At 33.7% G+C, this 25,597-nt stretch overlaps 1 protein-coding gene across 7 annotated transcripts in view; it reads right to left on the reverse strand.

The window, feature by feature from the left end:
• Positions 1 to 25,597, reverse strand: part of FGFR3 (fibroblast growth factor receptor 3) — a 125,148-nt gene that overhangs the window by 25,105 nt on the left and 74,446 nt on the right. For 4 of the 7 annotated variants that reach the window (XM_053704228.1, XM_053704223.1, XM_053704222.1 and 1 more), the window contains 3 exons: positions 14,282 to 14,405; positions 11,788 to 11,978; positions 2,644 to 2,794 (listed from right to left, as the gene is read on the reverse strand). In XM_053704228.1, coding sequence (XP_053560203.1) covers positions 2,644 to 2,794; positions 11,788 to 11,978; positions 14,282 to 14,405 — 466 coding nt within the window. Of the gene's footprint in view, positions 1 to 1,444; positions 1,590 to 2,643; positions 2,795 to 11,787; positions 11,979 to 14,281; positions 14,406 to 25,597 lie in introns of all 7 variants that reach the window. The other 3 variants (XM_053704227.1, XM_053704225.1, XM_053704224.1) reach the window with 1 other exon arrangement.

Below are 25,597 nucleotides of genomic sequence, written 5' to 3' on the forward strand. Positions count from 1 at the left end.
AGCTTATCAGAAAAGGATAAACAAATCAAGATCAAAACCTATAATTTTTCAAGGGGTATCAGATAACGGTGTTTAAAAGAAGGGGACTGTTGCATTGCTATAGTAAACAGAACAGATTAAATTAGCCAACACAAACAATGCCATTCAAAAATAATAATAAATCAACAAATAATAAAGTCAAACAATTAAATGGACATTTTTTTTTTATCAGAAAACAAAGCATAAGTATTAACTCTTCTAGAGCCACGTTACTACCTGGTTCTAAAAGTGTTAATGCTGCTTGCCCAGCGATCAATAAATACTGCATGCAAAGAAATGCCAAATATAGAAACTAACATAATTGTCACATTGTCTTTTGTTGGTTTTGATTGTTTAGAACAAAATTGCAACAAGTTGAAATCTTTCTTTTTCTCCAATAAAATTTCTGCTCAGCCAATACAAGAGCTTAGTTCAATAATGAGAACTACTGTATTTCTATAATAAAGATATTTTATATAAAAATATGTACAACAATGTACATAATACCAGATAAATAATACAGCAATACTCAAAATATGTCTGTAAAAATGAGAGTATCTAACAATCTTGGCATGTACAAGGATATATGTATATATTTTTATTTCAGAAAATACACAATATTCATTGATGTGTGTGTACTTATATGTATCAAGATTTTTTAATGTATATTTTTAAAAAAAATAATGAAATCTCTTGACATTGAGTTTAGTACATTTTTGGCAGACTTCCCAGTACAGGATAAAGTGTGTGTGTGTGTTGGGGGGGGGGGGGGGAATGGTAACAACTACTATGTAAAAGATATCAAATGCACAACGGGGAAGGTTTTACTGTTACAGTAGTTAGTGGTGTTTAAGCCAGTGCTGATAGAATGTGTCTCTTCAAAGTAATGTTTTAGTTAATAGTGGCCCCACTGTTTACCTTCAGTTTATATATACTACAGTTGATTAAAAAAAAAAAATATATATATATATATATATATATATATATATATATATGTGTGTGTGTGTGTGTGTGTGTGTGTGAGTGTGAGTGTGAGTTTAGCTTAGAATGGTATCTTCAGATCAAAGCCTCCTCATGCAATCCTAAAAAAAAAAAAAAAAGAATATACTGTTGCTTAAAAAAAATAAAAGCAGCAGAAACCACCTGAATTATAACAAACGTTCAGGATCATGTATCTTTTACATTAGAACTTGTATATATATTTTTAATACTATTTATTGGAGGCAATGATAAAATAAAGCAGTAATTAGGCATTTTACATGCTTGCAAAAAGAGAACCATGTTAAACAATTTGTTTTATTTTAAAAATCTTGATACATAATCAACAAAAGTTTTAAACTTTTTTTTTTCTTTCATTTGGCATTTCTTGAGAACTTGGAAAGCATCACCGAAATGAAGAGATGAACCATAGCCAAGAAAGAAATACCTGATAAAACAGTGAGCCAAGCAGTGTGATGTGAATAGCCAATAGAATTCCCAGCCAGACAAGTATATTCACCAGCATCCTCAAAAGACACATTGCGCAAAATCAAAATTTCAAGATCCTTATCCGAAGAGGTACTACCAGTATTCTAAAAAAATAAAAATTCAAATTAAAGAAAAAAAAAAAAAAAAAAAAAGCCATAGAATAAATAAAAAGAATAAAAATGAAAAGCCAGAATCCCAGCACAATGAAGGATGCTAAAAAAGCAGATGAAATTTGCAGACACCTTTTTTTGCCACCTGTAAGAAAGATACCAGAACCCTTCACCAGACTTGATACTCTGTGACATGCAAGCAAATCAAATTTGAAAAAATAAACACACAACACAGCGTACTTAGATAAAGTACTGGGTAAAATAGTATAAATAATTTGATACATTTTGCTGCACTAAATTATGCTGTAGATTTTTGGTTTTTTTTTGCAAAATATGGCACAAAAGTAATTAAAATGCTGCATTTTAATTTTAATGCTTTCAACTGGAAACGATATTTCAGAGTATTTCAAGCATAATGCTTACTATTATTATTATAATATTGATAGGGTTGGGAGATAATTTGGTGCACAATATACCAGATGAGGAAAGACCAGTCATCTGTAAAGGGTCAATACTACTGGTTCTCTGCTGCTAATGCCTTGGTCTGCATTGCTTTTCAACCTTCAAAATCAGCTGAAATAATAATCCCCAAGTTCCTACACAAAGGAAAGTGAACAGAAACCCAAATTGTTGTGGGCTATATTGTAATAGATGTGCATATATGCAAGATTTCTGTGGCATTGTTAAGTAATACAATATGCAAGGGCGCAATGCATTTTTGCACACAGATACTGAAACAATTCTTCCTCTAAGCATTAAAATACACTTTGATGCAGCATTCTGAATCAGGTCTGTACATATTAGGCTTTAAGTTAGAATAATTTGTCTGGTTGTGGGTATTTTTTCATTGCAATGTCTTCACACAACTTCAAGGAGAAATAAAACTAATAATAATAATAAAAAAAAAAAACGCAGAACAAAAGTCAAGTCTTTCACCAAAAGTTACCAGAGATCCCAAAGAATTTGCAGTAGATCATTTATCAGATCCCGTTGCCAAAAGCCTTTTCTTGTAACCGTTCAAGGCTTTGGGAGATAGCCTTTTGTTTACCTGGTGCTGGTTTGTATATGTGGAGCCAAAACTGTTCCTCAGCTATGCCTATGAAATTGTTGGCTCTACAAACATATGCGCCTTCATCGTTCTCTGTCACATTGTAAAGAGACAGGCTAGCATCAGCTTCTGTATTTTTGCTGATCCAGGACTGCAGGAATAGACAAATACCTGAACTTCAGTAAAATTGCTTTGAATACTGCATTAACCCAATTCATTACACCTTATTTGAAAGAGATCTGCCATGCCGAACCTCAGCGATAGAAATCAAAGCGCAACACAACGTCTTCCAGAGACCAACCATAGGTAGCATTTAATTTATTCAGGATATGGCTGCAATTCAACTGATGCCATACATTAGCCATATTGCTGCTATAATTCAAATGGCTTATGTCACATTTTTTAAAACATCATAGCTACTTAAAGGAACATAACGAGTTGAAACAGACAAAATATAATAAGATGTACTTTAATTACTTTACCTGAAAATTTATACAGCTTTGACTTGCCATTAACCCTTTCTTTTAAGTTTTCAAATTGTACAGCTCTAACTCCCCCCCCCCCCCCACACACACACACACAATTCCTTCTATGGCTTATCTACTGTATATCCAGCTTTGATTTGGTAGAATTAAAGACTTTAACACTCATTATCTGCTGGAGCATGCCTAGAAGCATTTAAGCGGCAGTGAACTCAGTTAAAATATAATGCCTGTGTTTGATGCTAAACACTGATAAGGGGATGGATCAGACTACTCCAGACAGCATGGCTATGTAACAAATTTTGCTTAATTTTTGAAAATTATTTTAAAATACTTGCCAGCAAATTTTAAACTTTTTTATGCAAACTATTCTTACCTAATTAGCCATTTTAGAATAAGCACAGATCTCAACATGTTTTACGGCACTTTAAGTAATGGTAAACTTACATCTTAAAATAATATTTAAGTTAGTAATGTAGCTGAATTGCACCGTTTTTTTTTTTTTTTTAAATCTGTTAAAATGCTATATTTAGAGTTAAAACATAATTGTTTTTGTAATAACCACACTATTTTTTTTGTCTTGTTTTGTCAGATGGGTGGTGTAACCAATAGCAGGAGCACCGCTTGCCCTATATATTTCTATAGTAGTGCACTAGCCAAATAGATGGATAACACTGCAACTGTGCAAGGAAAAAAATACAAGCAACTTTTAATTCAAAATATCCTGTTTTAATAGATAAAAAAATGCATAGTTCAGCTACAATCATGCCTACAAAAAATGTTTAGCATCACTTTAAGAAAAAAAAAAAAAATCTATTAAAAAGGAACCTGGAAGTTAAAATTGAAACTTCTTTCCAGATATTTTCTATTATTAGTTGTACTTATTTATCTTGGTATATTTTGTTGGAAAAAAACTTTGCTCCTTCCCATGAAAGCATATCTAGATAAGTTCAGAACTGTACACCTTTCTTGAGAACTATATGAATTACATTGTAACAAACATTGTTGCAAACAAATTGTATGACCTAATTCATGAATGATTAATTTCGGCTTCCATTTAACATCTAATTCAACCAAGTATATAGCTAGTGGTCCTAAAGCAGGCTACTTTCTTATTCTTTAGTATGTAAGCTCACAAGCCCATCTTGTCTATAGATCACCTTGTTTATATGTGGTATATATCAGATGAAAACTCACAGGCAGGAACAAATCTACCTTTTACATTTCTGTTAGTCGTATTTTACTCTACAATCAAGAATCTCATAGAGAGTCACATACTATGCCACTCTGCAAATGGTATTAAGTGTGTACTATATACGGTAAACAATGCATAAGGATATCTAGCAAAGTAAATTGTAGCTCCACTGATACACTAAGGTGTGCAAAGGACAAATCAGTCTTGTGTACCAGCAATCAAAAAGGATCTTACAACAGAACTTTATGGAATGGGGCTCCACAGAGCACCAAGGGGTCGATTTATCAAGTTACGGCAGACAGGGGCGTACATATGTCTCTGGCGGACAGAGTTCCACTGGTGTAATTCATCATTGCACAAGAACGCAATTTTGTGATATAGATTCTTCTACTAATCACACAGATAAAGTTAATTACCAAAGTCTGTAATATTTAGAATAAAACTCTAGGCAAGGTTAAATCTTTATCTCCACCCCCAAATGCTCCATGGCAACATCAGAACACTATACCCCTGTATATACGCACTGAAATGAAAATGAGGATACATCCTAGCGTTTCAAAATATGCTAGGATTTACCATTGCTATAAATAAAAGGTGACCTTCTGTAATAAAGTATAAAAAATGTAGACAGAAAGTACCTTTGACTGCAAGCTTCGGCCTAAACTGAGCGTCTCTGGCCCCTCGGCAAAAGTCCAGTGAGGTGACGTTTCCACCTCTTTGCCAATACCCATGCTAGCAATAGGGCACTAGTACTAAGAGGTGGAAATGTCACCTCATTAAAAAAGAAAGAAACTCACGGCCAAATAAAACGACTGTCTGCATTCTTTATAAATGACATTCCATGTATGTTCTATATATTGTTTCTAACTGGACTTGGAAATAGAACACTTTTTCTGTTTGGACTTGTTTAATGTGCCCACTGCCCACCAATAGAGCTATGGGACTTTGCTGACCAGTCAATTAGCTTACATCCCACAAACCAGTACTGCAAACACTCTTATTTTCCATAAATCAAGAGAGACATCTTTGTCTGTAAGCTTAAAGGAATTATGAATATGAAACCCAAAATGTTTCTTTCATGGTTCAAATAGATCATGCAATTTAAACAACTTTCAAATTTACTTCTATCAATTTTTTTTGTTCCTTTGGTTGAAAAATTTGCAAGAGCACTAGATGGCAGCAGTTTTGTATGAATGTTATCCATTTGCAAGAGCACTAGATGGCAGCAGTTTTGTATGAATGTTATCCATTTGCAAGAGCACTAGATGGCAGCAGTTTTGCATGAATGTTATCCATTTGCAAGAGCACTAGATGGCAGCAGTTTTGCATGAATGTTATCCATTTGCAAGAGCACTAGATGGCAGCAGTTTTGCATGAATGTTATCCATTTGCAAGAGCACTAGATGGCAGCAGTTTTGCAGGAATGTTATCCATTTGCAAGAGCACTAGATGGCAGCAGTTTTGCATGAATGTTATCCATTTGCAAGAGCACTAGATGGCAGCAGTTTTGCATGAATGTTATCCATTTGCAAGAGCACTAGATGGCAGCAGTTTTGCATGAATGTTATCCATTTGCAAGAGCACTAGATGGCAGCAGTTTTGTATGAATGTTATCCATTTGCAAGAGCACTAGATGGCAGCAGTTTTGCAGGAATGTTATCCATTTGCAAGAGCACTAGATGGCAGCAGTTTTGCATGCATGTTATCCATTTGCAAGAGCACTAGATGGCAGCAGTTTTGCATGAATGTTATCCATTTGCAAGAGCACTAGATGGCAGCAGTTTTGCAGGAATGTTATCCATTTGCAAGAGCACTAGATGGCAGCAGTTTTGCATGAATGTTATCCATTTGCAAGAGCACTAGATGGCAGCAGTTTTGCATGAATGTTATCCATTTGCAAGAGCACTAGAGGGCAGCAGTTTTGCATGAATGTTATCCATTTGCAAGAGCACTAGATGGCAGCAGTTTTGCATGAATGTTATCCATTTGCAAGAGCACTAGAGGGCAGCAGTTTTGCATGAATGTTATCCATTTGCAAGAGCACTAGAGGGCAGCAATTTTGCATGAATGTTATCCATTTGCAAGAGCACTAGATGGCAGCAGTTTTGCATGGATGTTATCCATTTGCAAGAGCACTAGATGGCAGCAGTTTTGTATGAATGTTATCCATTTGCAAGAGCACTAGAGGGCAGCAGTTTTGCATGAATGTTATCCATTTGCAAGAGCACTAGATGGCAGCAGTTTTGCATGCATGTTATCCATTTGCAAGAGCACTAGATGGCAGAACTATTTCCTGCCATATAGTGCTCCAAAACGCCTAACTAGGTATCTCTTCAACATAGAATATCATGGGAACAAAGCAAATCTGATAAAAGCAGTCAATTGTTAACCTTTTTTTAAAAATTGTATGCTCGGTCTGAATCACAATTTGGGGTTTTATTATCTCTTTAATTAAAACACCTATTGACTTGTTTACATTAAATATACCTGTAGTGTTCTATTTGCAAGATAAAAGCATATTATGCCCCCTTTCCTCAATATAAATAAGATATTTCACACTTAAAGGGACACTGAACCCAAATTTTTTCTTTTGTGATTCAGATAGAGCATGCAATTTTAAGCAACTTTCTATTTTACTCCTATTGTCAATTTATCCACCAATCAGCAAGAACAACCCAGGTTGTTCACCAAAAATGGGCCGGCATCTAAACTTACATTCTTGCATTTCAAATAAAGATACAAAGAGAATGAAGAAAAATTGATAATAGGAGTAAATTAGAAAGTTGCTTAAAATTGCATGCTCTGTCTGAATCACGAAAGAAAAAAAAAAAATTTGGTTCAGTGTCCCTTTAAAGGGACAGTTCACCCAAAAACTTTCTCCCCTTTAAATTATTCCCAATGATCCTTTTTACCTGCTAGAGTGTATTACATTGGTTGCAAGTAGCTCCTTTACTCATATTTCAGCATTTGAAATAGCTGATTTAGCTTGTGGTTTCCCAACCTATACTGAAAGTTTTGATACTGGCGTATATGCTATTGAATAGCCTAAGTAAACACAGCCAGCAGAAGAGATTACGCCCTCAGTGGGGGGCATGATAGTTAAGTAATAAAATGATAATTTTCCATTGTTCTCTCTATGTGTTGAGCTTTGGTGTTCCAGACAAATATAAGATAAGGAAGCAAGTCTGTGTACATGAAAGTGATAACATAATGAGATCTGATATTACCTGAAGCTCAACCCATTGTAATAGGCTGTGGTTTCAAAGCACAAAACCAGCTACTTCAGACACACAAATAAACCTGAAAATGCAATTTCTCAAATATTTTATACTCTGCAGTTGGTATAACAAGTCATTTAAAATACATTTATGGAAAAACAATTTTACAGTGTACTGTCCCTTTAAACATTAAACTCTTTAAATATACTTCATGGATAACAGCTCAGGAAAGAAATTTGGCTTCAGAGTGAAGTTTTCTACCAAACTCAGCAAATGCCGTTTCAATTATCAGGATATAAAAATAGTATTTGGAGACAAAATATAAGCAGTGTTGGTTCTAGCTGCTGCGGACTTAGCCCATCATAAATTAGCTTTAAGTTTTCCACAGCACAGATTAAACATTCTTTCAACATGAAGGCAAGAGGGTATGAGACAGAGTGAATGTATAACAGTGAGTTTTTTTGTAATTAATGTTCAGTTAATATTAAAGAAATGGTGTACCCTAATTTTTTCATCCTTAGTTTGTTGCCTATGATGTACTTTACCTGCTGGAGTGTATTAAATTGGTTACAAATAGCTAATTTACCTTTATTTCTGCATTTGAAATAGATGTTTATGCCTGTGTTTTTTTCCATGCCTATATTGAAAGTTTCTATATTTAAAGGGACAGTCAACCATAGAATTGTTATTGTTTTAAAAGATAGATAATCCCTCTATTACTCATTCCCCAGTTTTGCATAACCAACACAGTTATATTAATGTACTTTTTACCTCTGTGATTACCTTGTATCTAGGAACCTTCTTCCAGCCCCTGATCACATGACTGTGACTGTTTATCATCTATTGTCTTAAATTTAGCATTGTTTTGTGCTAGATCTTAAAGGGACACTCAATCAAAATTAAATTTTTATTATTCATATAGAGCATGCTATTTTAAACAATTTTCCAATTTACTTCTATTAACAAAATGTGCACAGTCTTTTTATATTTAAACTTTTTGAGTCACCAGCTCCTACTGAGCATGTGCAAGAATAAGTGTGTATGCATTTGTGAATGGCTAATGGCTGTCACATGGTACGTGTATGCATTTGTGATTGGCTTATGGCTGTCACATGGTACAGGGGGAGTGGAAAAATACATAACTTTTAAAATGGTCAGAAAAAAAGTGTACTACTCATTTGAACTTCAGACTAAGTGCTATTGCATTGTCTTGTTATCTTACATTTGTTGATTATGCAAATCTACTGTGTTGACTGGTCCTTTAAATAAACCCTGTGCCTGAACACAGTGTTATCTATATGGCCCACGTGTACTTTCTGTCTCTTTGTGTTGAAAAGAGATTTAAAAAGCCTGTGATAAGAGGCAGCCCTGAAAGGCTTAGAAATTAGCATATGAGCCTACCTAGGTTTAGTTTAAACTAAGAATACCAAGAGGAAAAAGCAAATTTGATGATAAAAGTAAATTGGAAAGTCGATTAAAATTAAAAGTCCTATCTGAATAATGAAAGTTTAATTTATACTTGACTGTCCCTTTAAGGGACAGGAAACCTAACATTTCTCTTTTATGATTTAGATAAAATTTGCAATTTTATACAGATTTCTAGTTTACTTCTATTGTCAAATTTTCTTAATTCTCATAATATCTTTTGTTGAAAATCAGGAATGTAAGCTCAAGTGTGCATGTGTCTGGAGCACAATTTGCAACAATGTTATACATTGGCAGCACTATTTCCTACCATATAGTGTTCCAGACACCTATCTAGGTATCTCTTCAAAAATAGAATGCAATGGGAACAAAGTAAATTTTGATAATATAAGTAAATTGGAAACTTATTTTAAAATTGTATGCTCTGTCTGAATCACAAAATATTTTTTTGGGGTTTCATATCCCTTTAAAGGGACACTAAACCAACTTCTTTTTTTCATGATTCGGATAAAGCATGCAATTTTAAGCAACTTTCTAATTTACTCCTATTATTCTTCGTTCTCTTGCTATCTTTATTTAAAAAGCAGGAATTTGATGCATAGGAGCCGGCCGATTATTGGTTGAGAACCTGGGTTATGCTTGCTTATTGGTGGATAAATATAAGCCTCCAATAAGAAAGTGCTATCCATGGTGCTGAACCTTAAAAATTGGCTGGCTGCTAAGATTTACATTTCTGCTTTTAAAATAAAGATAGCAAAGAACAAAGAAAAAATGATAATAGGAGTAAATTAGAAAGTTGCTTAAAATTTCATGCTCTATCTGAATCATGAAGGAAAAAAATTGGGTTCAGTGTCCCTTTAAAGTATTGGCTATAGAAAATCTATGTAAACATAGCCAGCAGTAGAAATTATCTCTCCTACCTCCCACTGGGAGTGTAAGTAATAAAATGCAAATATTCAATTGTTCTTGCTAAATATTGGGCTTTGGTATACAGACAGACAAAATATAAAGAAGCATGTGTGCGTCCATGAAAGTTTGACCCATTTTAATGGGCTGTGGTTTCAAAGAACAAAACCAGCTATTTCATATATAAAAACAAATGTAACATTTTACACTCTGCAGCTGGTATAACAAATCATTAGAAACACATTATGGGAAAAACAATATTACAGAACACCATTCCCTTTATTAAGGAATCAATTTTACATAGTTTACATTTCAATTATGTTTATTTAATCAAGCCATTTATACTGGTATTAAACAAAACAAGGTCACTTTTTTTTTTTTTTTTTTTTTAAGACGGAAAAAAAAAAGAATGGAGTAATTAAAAATGTCTAGACTTCAGACTTATCTTTTTCAAATGAAGAAAAAGTTAACTATTTAAATGCATTATATAAACTATAAATTGATAACGGCTCTATAAACAGCAGTTCACTTACAGACAAATATACCATTCATAAAAGCAAATAAAAAAAATGTTTATAATTAAAGTAATTTAGACCATGTGACATATCATCAAGAGATAGTTGCAATCAATTAATACTTATTCACAATATACTATATGTACATACAGAAATATTGAAATCAATTTCTGCAAAATATTTTTGAATGTGTAAGCCAAGCATTATGGGCTAACAATAATATATTTTTTTAAAATGTAAAGCAACAACCAATATAGGGCTAGATTACAAGAGGCACACTAACGTAGAGTGTGTCCAATATTAAAATATTGAGCGTGCAAGTTAACGCAAACTGCAAAAGCACAAATTTAGTTGGGTTTGCGCGACTGAAGACCTCGGGCAATGGGTTACAGTTAAAAAATTAAAAAGTTGCTTTAAACAACAAATACATTAAAATAAAGTGTTAAACGCAATATAAATACATTTTATATATATATATATATATATATATATATATATATATATATATATATATATATATATATATATATATATATATATATATATATATATATATATATATATACACACACACACACATATACATACATCAAACACAAACTATCTAATAAAAATATTCATATACATATTTAAAAAAAAGTTACAAGTATATGGTAGATGACAAGGTATTTAAAAAAAAATTAATAAAATATATATGTATATTTAAAAATACACAGAACATTTTCCACCTATGTGAAGAACATTGGAATGTAAAATATTTACATTACATACATGAACATTAAAATTAAATAAAAATAATTTTTCACATTTTCAGGTATTTGAGTGGAAAGGGCTCCAAAGTATGTGTTTGTGAGCGTATATACATATAAACATAAATACACGTTTATGTATGCATATATACATTATAACCCATTCCATTTAAATACCTTGTCATGTACTATACACTTGTAACTTTTTTTAACATATGTATATGAATATTTGTATTAGATAGTGTGTGTGTATGTGTATATATATATATATATATATATATATATATATATATGTGTGTGTGTATATGTGTATGTATGTATGTATGTATGTATGTATGTATGTATGTATGTATATATATATATATATATATATATATATATATATATATATTCATAAACTACCTTTAGGTTAGTGCTGTAGGTTAACGCCTGTTTGGTTAGCATGTGAGCGATATCTGTTAGTCCTAAAGTTAGCGCATGTTGGCTTTCGCTCACGCCTAAACATTTTACTTTCACCTTGTTATACGTGTGGTTAAACATTTCCTTCAGGCAGTGTTTCCGCGCTAGAAAAAGCGCTAAATAGCCAACCACTTGTAATATGGCCCATAATAAATGAATATATAAAGGTAACGTGGCATAAGTTCTTGAACCTACTTGCAAGATGGTCACATATGGATCTCCGTCTGGCCCATATTTGCTTCCGTTGACTTCTACATGTTTCAGCCATTGGATGTGAGGCTGAGCATCACTGTAGACTTTGCAATGAAATTCCACATTACTCCCAACTACTACAGTCTGATTGGCTGGTAACCCTGCCTGAAGGATTGGTCTGTGAGACGATCGCTCTGTAATGAAAAAAAAAATAACTAGTTAGAGCTAGTTGAAGCTTCTCACATAAAGCACCTTTATTATTATTCTTCCTATTAATAATAATAATCATTATTATTCTTTGTAAAGCACCACCATATTTTGCAGCACTAGGAATAACAGACACAGGATGACAAAGTAAAAATATGAAAAACCAATTACAAAAACGATGAAGCAATAGCATGGTTCAATTGTACATTGCAATCCAAAAAGTGGTTTACAAGAGAGGCGGACTCATGTAGTTTACAAGCTAACTGTAATAAGGAAGTAAGAAGAATGAGGGAAAAAAAAGGATCGGAGGTAAGAAAATTAACAAATAAATTCAATAGTATATATAGAGAACGTTGTCAGTTATCTCCCCCAGGACCTTTTTAGCGGGTGCATCCCCCGGCTGACTTTACTAACCACCTGGCTAAAATTTTAGCCAATATTAAGCTAAAATTAGCCAGTATTAAAAATGTTCAATTTTTATTGCACAAATTTATTTATGTTAAATTATACAATTAATTTGTGTTTTAGATAGCTGAAAACGATATAATATTAGAAAATATTACACCACCCGGTTACTTCATAATGCCACCCAGCTGGCAAAATGTTCGGCGGAGAACGCTTCGTTGTTATATTGGTTTAAGGGCAGTTAAAAGGTGAGTGGAATGTAGAGCACAGAAACACTGGAATGTAGAATTTGTTTTGCTTTTTGATGTAAATGCTGCTTAAAATTTAAAGTTTCTTCATCACTCAAAAAACAAATACCATTAAAAAATGCAATTCAATTTTTTTTTTTTTTTTAAGAATTTGGCATCCTGTTCAAGAAAAAAAAAAAATACAAATAAATCTGAAACATAATAATATTTTGTTCTCCAAGATACAGGTCCTGAGACATATCTGGCAAATTCTCAAAAACTATCTTTGGAAATATTTGAGGCATTCTATTCAAGTCCAATACTAAGCATCCGTTTATTAAAGCAGAAAATATTTATAAAACACTTAACATGTTATTTCACTGTTTAAATAGAAGACATCAATGATACTATATTTTCATAGAATTATATGATACCTTGATTTTAAACTAATTAAGTAATGAAGACAAAAAGAACTGGGACATTTCTTTTTCTCAAGTGTTACCTTAGCGCACACGGATTACTTAAACATATAAAAAAAACAAACAAAAAAAAAAAACATTTACTTTATCAAAATATATACATTTTGATTGGCAGATATGGATTTTTTTTATTGAATCCAGATTTATTATGGCTTAAAAGGAATGATGCATAATACAATTAAAACATAAAAAAGTTGCAATTACATTTAGTTCTGTTCACATATAACGTTTGAAACCAGTTAAAAAAAAAAAAAAAAAAAAAGTGTTTAAAAAAAATTAATCTATGCTCTAAATTTAAATTAAAATACATATATATCGCTATAACAGTTTTTGCTATATATTCTGTTTTAAGAAAAAAAAAAAAAAAAAAACTATCTAGCCTTCCTCTTTTTCAAATAAACAAACTGCTTGTGTAACAACACTGCCAAAGCTATTGGCAGATTTTTTTTTTTTACCTTTCATTGGACTTACATGAAAGTTTTTCATAGATGTTATTATACGTGAGAGTTGGATAGCTCAGAAACCCCCTTCTTCAGAGGAGACATTGTGGCATTTGAAACTCATATACAAACATCTATGGAGAATTTGCATGCTGGTCCAACAGTAGACGCTCCAACATGCCAACAACTTAGTTTTGCCCAAGACTAATGCAGCCATTAGAAATCTATTATACGTTTGCCAGGAACATGATTTCCTTACCAAACCTTAGCAGGAAGAACACAAACGGTATCATAAACAAAAACAGGTATTGTACAGCCAGCACACGTACCCAGTAGCTCTTGAACAGGCTGAAGAGTCACAAACAAGGCAAGTTATCAGGACTTCTCATACATATGAATGCTACAATGTACACTGGAAATTCTTCTTGATGAATGAACTACACAGCTCAACACTGTTCTTCACTACCGTCTTTATAGTCCTTGGAAAGCATTCCTTATTTAAAGGGACATTAACCTTAAAATGTAATACCCCATTGTTTTTAAATATAGGTGGATTTTCCACGGATATCAGAAAGTTTGGACTTTATACATAATCTAAAAGTAACCCTGTAATGACCGGCAACAACAAAAAGATAATAAATAATACTATAAAAGATATTTTTAATTACAAAAGGGTATACAAACATTATACATGCAGATATTACTGAATGTTTAATATTTTAAGATATGAAAGGCCCACCTAAGACATCCAGTTGATAGGTCTTACGAATGGTTCCATATTTGTTTTCTACTACACAGGTGTAATTTCCTTTGTCAGATGGTACCACACTTTCCATTACAAGGCTCCACTGCTGGTGTCGAAGCTAAAAAAAAATAAATAGAAATAATATTAAAATAAAGGCTTTGGGTTTTTTTTGTGTAAAGTGTACATTATGTTCAAAACACAGCTGCATGCTCTTTTGACTCAATATAAATGTTGCAATGATTATAGCTCGTTTGCATTGCTCAAAATATTTGACAGCATTTTGTTAAATACCCTCATCTTTATAAAATAAAAAGCTTGCAGACGGTGTTCCCTCTAAGGCCAGTTTTGTGTGCGGTTCAGCAGTGAAACAGTTAATTAGAGCAATTAGCAAACACTACACAATGCAGACTGCAAGGTGTGGCTCCCTTATTAACTGTTTACTGCTGGACTGCAAACACAACTGGCCTTAGAGAGAACACTGCAGGATATAGATCAACTTACGTTCACTAACAGATGATAATGCACACCCAAAGATTGATCAGTCAATGGAAAGATCAAGAGTTTTCACTTCTCATTTTATTTTTTATTCAATTTCAAGCTTAAAAGGGACAGTCTACTTGAAAATAGTTATTGTTTAAAAAGATAATCCCTTTATAGCCCATTCCCCAGTTTTGCATAACCAACACTGTTATATTAATACACGTTTTACCCCTGTATCTAAGCCTCTGCCGACTACCCCCTTATCTCAGTGCTTTTTACAAACTTACATTTTAACAAGTTAGTGCTGGTTCCTGCATAACTCCAGGGAAGGGACACAATGGTATCTATATGGCACACATTAACTAGCACTGTCTGACTGTAAAAAGCTAATAAAATGCACTGAGATAAGAGGCTGCCTGTAGGGGATTAGGCAGAAATTTAGAGGCTATAAAGTATATTAATATAACAATGTTGGTTGTGCAAAGCTGGGGAATGGGTAGTAAAGGCGGTATCTATCTTTTTAAACAATTTAAAAAAAAAAAACAACAAAGTAGTCTGTGAATTGAAATACACCTGAGGTTTCTAAAAATTATTTCATTTAACATAGATTGTTACCGTTTCATTCATTTATATATATATATATATATATATATATATATATATATATATATATATATATATATATATATATATATATATATATATATATATATACATACATATACACATACATACATACATACAGGGAGTGCAGAATTATTAGGCAAGTTGTATTTTTGAGGATTAATTTTATTATTGAACAACAACCATGTTCTCAATGAACCCAAAAAACTCACTAATATCAAAGCTGAATAGTTTTGGAAGTAGTTTTTAGTTTGTTTTTAGTTATAGCTATTTTAGGGGGCTATCTGTGTGTGCAGGTGACTATTACTGTGCATAATTATTAGGCAACTTAACAAAAAACAAATATATACCCATTTCAATTATTTATTTTAACCAGTGAAACCAATATAACATCTCAACATTCACAAATATACATTTCTGACATTCAAAAACAAAACAAATCAGTGACCAATATAGCCACCTTTCTTTGCAAGGACACTCAAAAGCCTGCCATCCATGGATTCTGTCAGTGTTTTGATCTGTTCACCATCAACATTGCGTGCAGCAGCAACCACAGCCTCCCAGACACTGTTCAGAGAGGTGTACTGTTTTCCCTCCTTGTAAATCTCACATTTGATGATGGACCACAGGTTCTCAATGGGGTTCAGATCAGGTGAACAAGGAGGCCATGTCATTAGATTTTCTTCTTTTATACCCTTTCTTGCCAGCCACGCTGTGGAATACTTGGACGCGTGTGATGGAGCATTGTCCTGCATGAAAATCATGTTTTTCTTGAAGGATGCAGACTTCTTCCTGTACCACTGCTTGAAGAAGGTGTCTTCCAGAAACTGGCAGTAGGACTGGGAGTTGAGCTTGACTCCATCCTCAACCCGAAAAGGCCCCACAAGCTCATCTTTGATGATACCAGCCCAAACCAGTACTCCACCTCCACCTTGCTGGCGTCTGAGTCGGACTGGAGCTCTCTGCCCTTTACCAATCCAGCCACGGGCCCATCAAGACTCACTCTCATTTCATCAGTCCATAAAACCTTAGAAAAATCAGTCTTGAGATATTTCTTGGCCCAGTCTTGACATTTCAGCTTGTGTGTCTTGTTCAGTGGTGGTCGTCTTTCAGCCTTTCTTACCTTGGCCATGTCTCTGAGTATTGCACACCTTGTGCTTTTGGGCACTCCAGTGATGTTGCAGCTCTGAAATATGGCCAAACTGGTGGCAAGTGGCATCTTGGCAGCTGCACGCTTGACTTTTCTCAGTTCATGGGCAGTTATTTTGCGCCTTGGTTTTTCCACACGCTTCTTGCGACCCTGTTGACTATTTTGAATGAAACGCTTGATTGTTCGATGATCACGCTTCAGAAGCTTTGCAATTTTAAGAGTGCTGCATCCCTCTGCAAGATATCTCACTATTTTTGACTTTTCTGAGCCTGTCAAGTCCTTCTTTTGACCCATTTTGCCAAAGGAAAGGAAGTTGCCTAATAATTATGCACACCTGATATAGGGTGTTGATGTCATTAGACCACACCCCTTCTCATTACAGAGATGCACATCACCTAATATGCTTAATTGGTAGTAGGCCTTCGAGCCTATACAGCTCGGAGTAAGACAACATGCATAAAGAGGATGATGTGGTCAAAATACTCATTTGCCTAATAATTCTGCACTCCCTGTATATATGTATATATATATATATATATATATACACATATACATACACACACACATACATACATACACACATACATACACATACACACACAACCACACAGACTTACACTTTACAGGCATTTTGCCTAACATACAAATTCTACTTTTATATGCAAGATAAAGAAAATGCAGTGTCACTCTTAAACAGATTTTTTTTTTTGCAGTAGTCAACATCCTATTAAAAAATATTACTAAAAATGTTTGAAAAATTGTTTGTGACCTGAACAATACTTTTCCTTTAAATTTACTTTGGTTCAACATAGGACTGCAATTTTAAAGAGCTTTCACTTGTGAAATTCCATAGAAACAGTCCAGACGAATCTCTCTGCAAAGGTTTTAGCTGATAGGATGAGGTACAACCTCTCTGAGTCAGCAAGTGAATTATCAGAAAATCTCAAGAGTCGCCCCCCCCCCCACCAAGTAATTCTTGGTCCAGGCACTACTTGTTGTTTTACTGGCATTTATGGGAAGAGATAAACCGATTAAGTTCTCCCACATTGCACCCCCTTTCCAGGGTCAATTAATGTACACCTACTTATGATAATACAGATTCCAACAAGGATTTTAATATTAATGCTCTTAATGAAAGCTCAGATCAGTCATATGAATTCGATTAAAATGTCCACACAAAAAAAGGTAAATAATGAAAACTGACGGCTAATTAGTAGTGGGAACCTGGAACCACTATGCTAATAATCAGGAGACAAACAGTTTTAAAATACTGTAAGTACAGCATTTTAGGGTGATACAATTATATAAAAAAAATATAATAATTAATAATAATACTACTACTACTACTATATGCCTACTCAAAAGCATCAGGTTACTATGGAAACAGTGCAACCTGAGTTTCGGATAACCCTCTCAAAGTACTTTAAGAGTTCTAATTTTTATATTTAAATCAAAATATGCTATAAAAATTTACAATTTAATAATCTTCCTAACGTACTGACACTTCTTTAAAGGGACATTAAACACTAAAATGCTAGATAGAACGAAGCATTCAAAGAAAAGATTAGTCTGAGAATAACATGTAAATGGATTTTTTTAAGGTTTCGTTAATAAATATTGACAAAATAAGTGTAAAGTTTTGGTGTCTATAAAACAATGGGAGCTGCCATGTTGTAACTTAGGTTACCTTCTCTGCTGTGGCCAATTAGAGACAGTTATAAATAGGCAACCAGAGTGTGCAGGCAATGGCTGTGTGGAATATAACAGTGTTCTGCACTTCCATTTCTAACAGGAACTGAAAAGATTACAATTTCAGAATGGAATAGCAGGAAAAGGGGACACATTAACTAATGAAAGCATATTGCAGAGGCTTTTTTTTAATATATGTAATTTATCATTTTATATTTACCATCTCAAAGTGTTTAATGTCCCTTTAAAAGGTTTATTAAAAAGCAGTATTAAATACTTAATAATTTGCATGAAAAGTTGAAGGATCTTTAAAAACAGCAGACATATATTTAACAAATGCATAATAACAAGACAATGCAAAAGCACATACTCTAGTTTACAGTGAGCAGTAGATTTTTGATCCATGACAAACTTCATAATCCCATATTTCCCTGTATCCTACACCATGTGACAGCCATCACTCAATCACAGACTCCTATGTATACACCCTTGCACATACTCGGTAGAAACTGGATTTTTTTTTATTGCATGCTCTCTCTGTATCATTAAATTTTAATTTTGACTTTAGTGTTCCTATCAGTTATTTGTTTTGATTGTGAAGCTAAAAAGGAAGAGCGTGTGCAAAGCTCATCTGTGAAAAGCTGATAACTCCCACAGCACTTTGATGGGCAGTGATATGCTCCTTAAAGGGACAGACTACTTGAAAATCGATACAGCTTAAAAAGATAAATAATCCATTTAATACCCACTGTTTACCTCTATGATTACCTGTATCCAAGCCCCTTAAGACTGCTCCTTATCAAAGTGCTATTTACAATCTTGCATTTTAGCCAATTAGTGCTGGTTCCTGTACAACCATTATTCTCCGCGGGAGTGAGCACAATCTTATCTATATTGCACACGTGAACTAGCATGGTCTGGCTGTTTTATACACACACACATATACACACACATACAGGATTCATTTAAAAGTCCAGTTAGTGCCATCTCCTACGTTGAATTTTATGGGAGTACTGTAGAATTATATACACATTTAGACTGATCACCCTGGCATTTGAACACAATGTGAATGCCTGTTTCATTTTTGATTATAAATACATTTAAAAAATAAACACAATATAATAAATAAGAAGAAGAAGAAGAAGAAGTAAAGCTGTACGTGTTTGTTTTTCCCTCCAAACAACAATCCACTTAGTCTGTTTTCTGGTGTGTGCTCTAATGATCACAACACAGAACAAGTAGATAAGGTAAGTTAAACATTTCTAGACTGTTCATTCTCTTCCCACTATCATTTTGTGTCCTGATTCCCTCTGTCAGAAGAGGCTTTGTTTAGACATTCCTTTGGTTTCAGGAGCCACTTCCAAGACAAAAGTGAGAAAGTTTCTTGGTAACAACTGTTACTTTGGCTCCACAACGAGGCCAAAGGGTCAGCTGTCATGTGACCAAGTGAGTACCCACAGCTACCTAATGGTTTTTATCCACCACGCCAGCTCTGTGAACAGTAATGTCACTCTACCAAGCACAGCAATCACCTTGCCCAACCTTTCAAATAACAACATTAACTCATACGGAAGCAGCCAGTCTAAACAAGTTACCATAGCAAGCAATTAGTCTATTGCCTAAAAATAACATTGTTAGCTTTGTTTAAGCATGTAAAACTTGTTCTGATTAATGCAGTTGGGAGAAAGGGTGAATTACATGTGTTTACCCTTCACAAGGCAACTTGGATACCTTATTTTATGTTACCTTTTTTCTGCCAAGTGACTGGCAAGGCTTTGGTAAGAAGCCAAATTAAGGTGCAGCAGGAAATGCCACAATAATAGTCCCTGGACAAAGTATTTTCCTGCCCACACACTAGTGAAGGGACAATTTCAAACATTTTTTTTTTTTTGTTTAGCAAACTTATTTGTACTAAGTGGTTTATATTTATCATGATAAGAGGGCACAGTGCATTTTAAATAAATACATTTATATAAATAGGACACACACCCCACAGATCCCCACAAAAATGATTAAATTATTATTTATATTATTGCACTCACTCTCAGCTATATTAATCATTTCCAGCTTGGGTGTCTCCTCTCTTGGTATTCACATACAATTCTCGATCAGTTTGAGGGCACTCACAGGTCTTAATGTGCAAAACTGTCAAATTTTATTCAACATAGTTAGACAAAAACTTCATCCATAAAGTCGACTTTTCGGATTATAAATTAAGCCTTTTCAAGACTAGCTAGTGAATGGCGCAATAGAACCCTGAACATTTTCACCTAAATAAGATAATATGGTCTTGAAAAAGGCTTAATTTATAGGCCGATACGTCGACTATATGGATGAAGATTTTGTCTGATTATGTTGACTAAAAGTTGACAGTTTTGCACATTAAGACCTGTGACTCAAACCAGTCTGCCCATTCTTCTCTGACCTCTGACACTGACATCAACAAGGCATTTTCGTACACACAACTGCTGCTCACTGGATATTTTCTCTTTTTCAGAGCATTTTCTGTAAACCCTAGAGATGGTTGTGCGTGAAAATCCCAGTAGATTAGCAGTTTTGGAAATACTCAGACCAGCACGTCTGGCATCAACAACTATGCCACGTTCAAAGTCCCTTAAATTCCTTTTCTTCCCCGTTCTGATGCTCGGTTTGAACTTCAGCAAGTCGTCTTCGCCAGATCTAGATGCCAAAATTTATTGAGTTGCTGCCATGTGTTTGGCTGATTAGCAATTTGTGTTAAAAAGCATTTGAACAGGTGTACCTAATAAAGTAGCCAGTGAGTAGCAGTGTATATATATATATATATATATATATATATATATATATATATATATATATATATACATATACACACACACACACACATACATATATACACACACAGTATATTTATGCAGTTCATCTATATACTATAATTTCTTCTGCTAGTTATGTTTGCATTTCTATAGCCTTTCAGTACAGCTAGGGATACCCCCTAGGACTAAATGCTGAGTTAGATTTGAATCCATTCATATAAATTGTGTATATCTATTTTATTTGTATTAATATAGTCTTAGTATATTTATAGAGATGATCTCGTTTTTATAATATTTTTATAATATTTTTATAATATTTTTATAATATATTATAAAAAAAAATTAAAAAAATATTTATTTTTTATTTTTATTTTGATGAAAGGTTTTAAAAAAAGAGATTTTTTTAAAAAATGTTTTAAGGCTTTAGTATTTTAGGGTTAATATACCATATAATTTTAATGAAATAAATTAACAATGAACTAAATAGAAATTGTTTTGAATTATATATCCTCTTCTAAGTTTTCTTTTTAGTTCTAAATTAATTTTTTGAAAAGTATTTGTGTTTTTTAGTGTATCCTCAAAGGTATTTTTGTTTAAAAGAGTTTTTTATATATATGTATAAATATGAGATTTCTATGTATTTAACATCCTATAATGTAGTGCTAAATATCACGCCATTTTGCTTAATTTTGCTCAACTCCGTTTAATTTTTAGGGAAATCAAGTAGATATTGTATGTAAGAATTGTATACTGCATCCCAAATGATGATAACTTCGTAAAAAGGAGTGTGCTTGAAATAACGAAAAAAACTTTACAATTAAAACAATCTTCAAAGTTTGAACATATGCAGTCTACCACTTTAAGATAACAGGTATAAAAGCATGATGGGAAGTCCACAGGCTCATCTTGACAAAAGCTTCCGAGCAGAAACGCGTAGATGATCAGACGTGGAAGCTGGCCAGCTTTTTATGGACGTTGCTTAAATATATAACCGCAAAACTGCAAATTGCCACCGGAGTGGCAATCACGTAAGGAACACTTGGCATATATAAAGATTTAGCCTGAAACTGCTTGGATATCTGTGGATTACAGTATTGTGTCTAAAAAATTCTAATCACACATACAGATTTGAGCAGAGCCCTAGTTTGACAATTGGGCAGATCGACTTGGACGGAGCCCCACTTTGAAAATCTAAACACCGGCAATTTGACCCTGGTGATTGGCGGATCAGCGCAACACATGAAGGAGACACGTCACAGCCACAGTAAACGGCTAGCTGAACGCTGAAACCCCGCAAGAAGGAGGTAAATGGTCAAAGAAAGGTAGTTAATTTCATACCTCTACCTTTCGTATTCTGGTGTTTAAACTACTTTGGGCATCTAACACTAAATAATTGGTGACATTAAGAAGTTACTTACCAATTAAAACGAAAATCTTTCAAGTGTATTTTCTGAGAAGTAGCGGTTATTATTAGCACTTTGAACAACGCCTATTAATTATACCTGCTTAAAGACTTGATACAACATTGCAATATTGGATAAACTTTGTTGCAAGGTCAGGATACAATTTTTAAAAAAAAAATAATTATAACTCTAAGCACATTTAACTCCTTAAAGTTTGGGGACGCTGTGAAAATTATTTAGAGGATTTATTAGCAGCCCTACGAAAGTTACGAATATATAAATATAAGTTTATAACTGTTTATGACTGTGTATAAGGTGTACCTTATTATTTTTTATATGTAAATGTTTTTAGGAGATTATTGATTAAATAAATACATTTTCATTCATATTTTGTATAAGCATATTTATCAGAACGTAGAATATATATATTAATATAGAATCCTATCTCTTTGAAAATATTCTGGCTATAGTTCAGATACTATAGTGCAAACAGTGATTACAACTAACTAATGGTAGAGCTTTTTTAACACACTCTTATACTTTGTATTTTGTATTATTGTATAGTGTGATCTTTGGGAAATATCACTCTTAAAGAGTTGCATTAACTACCTTTTGGGTACCCCCCTTATTGTATAGCTAGGGATACCACAGGCAACATCAGCTATTTCAAATGCCGATATGAAGGTATAGGAGCTATTTGTAAACAATTTAATACACTCCAGCAGGTAAAATAAAGCATTGGGAAAAAAAATAAAAAGGTACACTGTCCCTTTAACAGATAATCTGGCTCTATTTTGTTACGAGTATTCTGTTTTTAGTGTAATCCTTTATTTTTTTAAATATGTATATAATCTACATTCACACACAGGGTACTACAGTGCTGTAAGCCAAACAAGCTGGCATACGCATATATGCACTAAACACCAGCCACATCCTAATATGGAATGGCCTGGAGCTTTTGTAGAAGCACAATTTTGAGAATGTGTTTAACCCCTTTCATTATGTCCTTTAATTATGGTTTTTGTTTTTTGTTTTTTAAAGGGACACTGAACCCACATTTTTAATTTTGTGATTCAGATAGAGCATGCAATTTTAAGCAATTTTCTAATTTACTCCTATTATCAAATTTTCTTCGCTCTCTTACTATCTTTATTCGAATAAGAAGGCATCTAAGCTATTTTTGGTTCTGACCCTGGACAGAGCTCGTTTATTGGTGGGTGAATGTATCCACCAATCAGCGAGAACAACCCAGGTTCTTCACCAAAAATGGGCCGGCATCTAAACTTACATTCTTGCATTTCAAATAAAGATACCAAGATAATTAAGAAAATGTGATAATAGGACTATATTAGAAAGTTGCTTAAAATTGCATGCTCTATCTGAATCACAAAAGAAAAAATTTGGGTTCAGTGTCCCTTTAAATAAGGCTGCTGCATTATCATCATCTAAAAAGGAGAAGATAAATAAATAAATCAACCAATATTTTTTTCAGAATCAAATGTGGTGTATGAAAAAAAGCCAATTTAGATTTTTTTTTCACCATTTCCTAGTTATCAATGCAGTTGGCAGTGCCAATGTGTGCACAAGGGATTACGTGAAACCTGTTGGCTCCAGAAACAACATAATGTAACAGATTTCAGGATCACATGTGTAACGAGGCCAATCTTTGACCTGCACATTCCAGAGTGACTAACTTTTACATCCACCTCTACCAGAGAGGAACACATGACTGGATTAGCAGAGGAACAAGCCTGAGAATGGATTGAGATTTAATGTAAAATCCCTGCACATCGTTAACATTACTGTCATGCTTGATCAGCAGAGAGAAATATTAGCATCATTCTTGCAACCAAAATAGTTCTGAAAGCACTAACTTGTAGATGCCCATATCTAGGGCTGGTAATTTCCACCAGTTGGAGACTAGTAAGAAACGGCAGAGAACCAGTAAATGTGTGTGCGCGTGTATATATATATATATATATATATATATATATATATATATATATATATATATATATATATATATATATATATATATATATATATATATATATATATATATATATATATATATATATATATATATATATATATATATATATATATATATACACACACACACACACACACACACACACACACATATACATACACAGGGAGTGCAGAATTATTAGGCAAGTTGTATTTTTGAGGATTAATTTTATTATTGAACAACAACCATGTTCTCAATGAACCCAAAAAACTCATTAATATCAAAGCTGAATAGTTTTGGAAGTAGTTTTTAGTTTGTTTTTAGTTATAGCTATTTTAGGGGGATATCTGTATGTGCAGGTGACTATTACTGTGCATAATTATTAGGCAACTTAACAAAAAACAAATATATACCCATTTCAATTATTTATTTTTACCAGTGAAACCAATATAACATCTCAACATTCACAAATATACATTTCTGACATTCAAAAACAAAACAAAAACAAATCAGTGACCAATATAGCCACCTTTCTTTGCAAGGACACTCAAAAGCCTGCCATCCATGGATTCTGTCAGTGTTTTGATCTGTTCACCATCAACATTGCGTGCAGCAGCAACCACAGCCTCCCAGACACTGTTCAGAGAGGTGTACTGTTTTCCCTCCATGTAAATCTCACATTTGATGATGGACCACAGGTTCTCAATGGGGTTCAGATCAGGTGAACAAGGAGGCCATGTCATTAGATTTTCTTCTTTTATACCCTTTCTTGCCAGCCACGCTGTGGAGTACTTGGACGCGTGTGATGGAGCATTGTCCTGCATGAAAATCATGTTTTTCTTGAAGGATGCAGACTTCTTCCTGTACCACTGCTTGAAGAAGGTGTCTTCCAGAAACTGGCAGTAGGACTGGGAGTTGAGCTTGACTCCATCCTCAACCCGAAAAGGCCCCACAAGCTCATCTTTGATGATACCAGCACAAACCAGTACTCCACCTCCACCTTGCTGGCGTCTGAGTCGGACTGGAGCTCTCTGCCCTTTACCAATCCAGCCACGGGCCCATCCATCTGGCCCATCAAGACTCACTCTCATTTCATCAGTCCATAAAACCTTAGAAAAATCAGTCTTGAGATATTTCTTGGCCCAGTCTTGACGTTTCAGCTTGTGTGTCTTGTTCAGTGGTGGTCGTCTTTCAGCC

This window comes from Bombina bombina, chromosome 2, assembly GCF_027579735.1.
Source record: "Bombina bombina isolate aBomBom1 chromosome 2, aBomBom1.pri, whole genome shotgun sequence".
Classification (NCBI taxonomy): domain Eukaryota; kingdom Metazoa; phylum Chordata; class Amphibia; order Anura; family Bombinatoridae; genus Bombina; species Bombina bombina.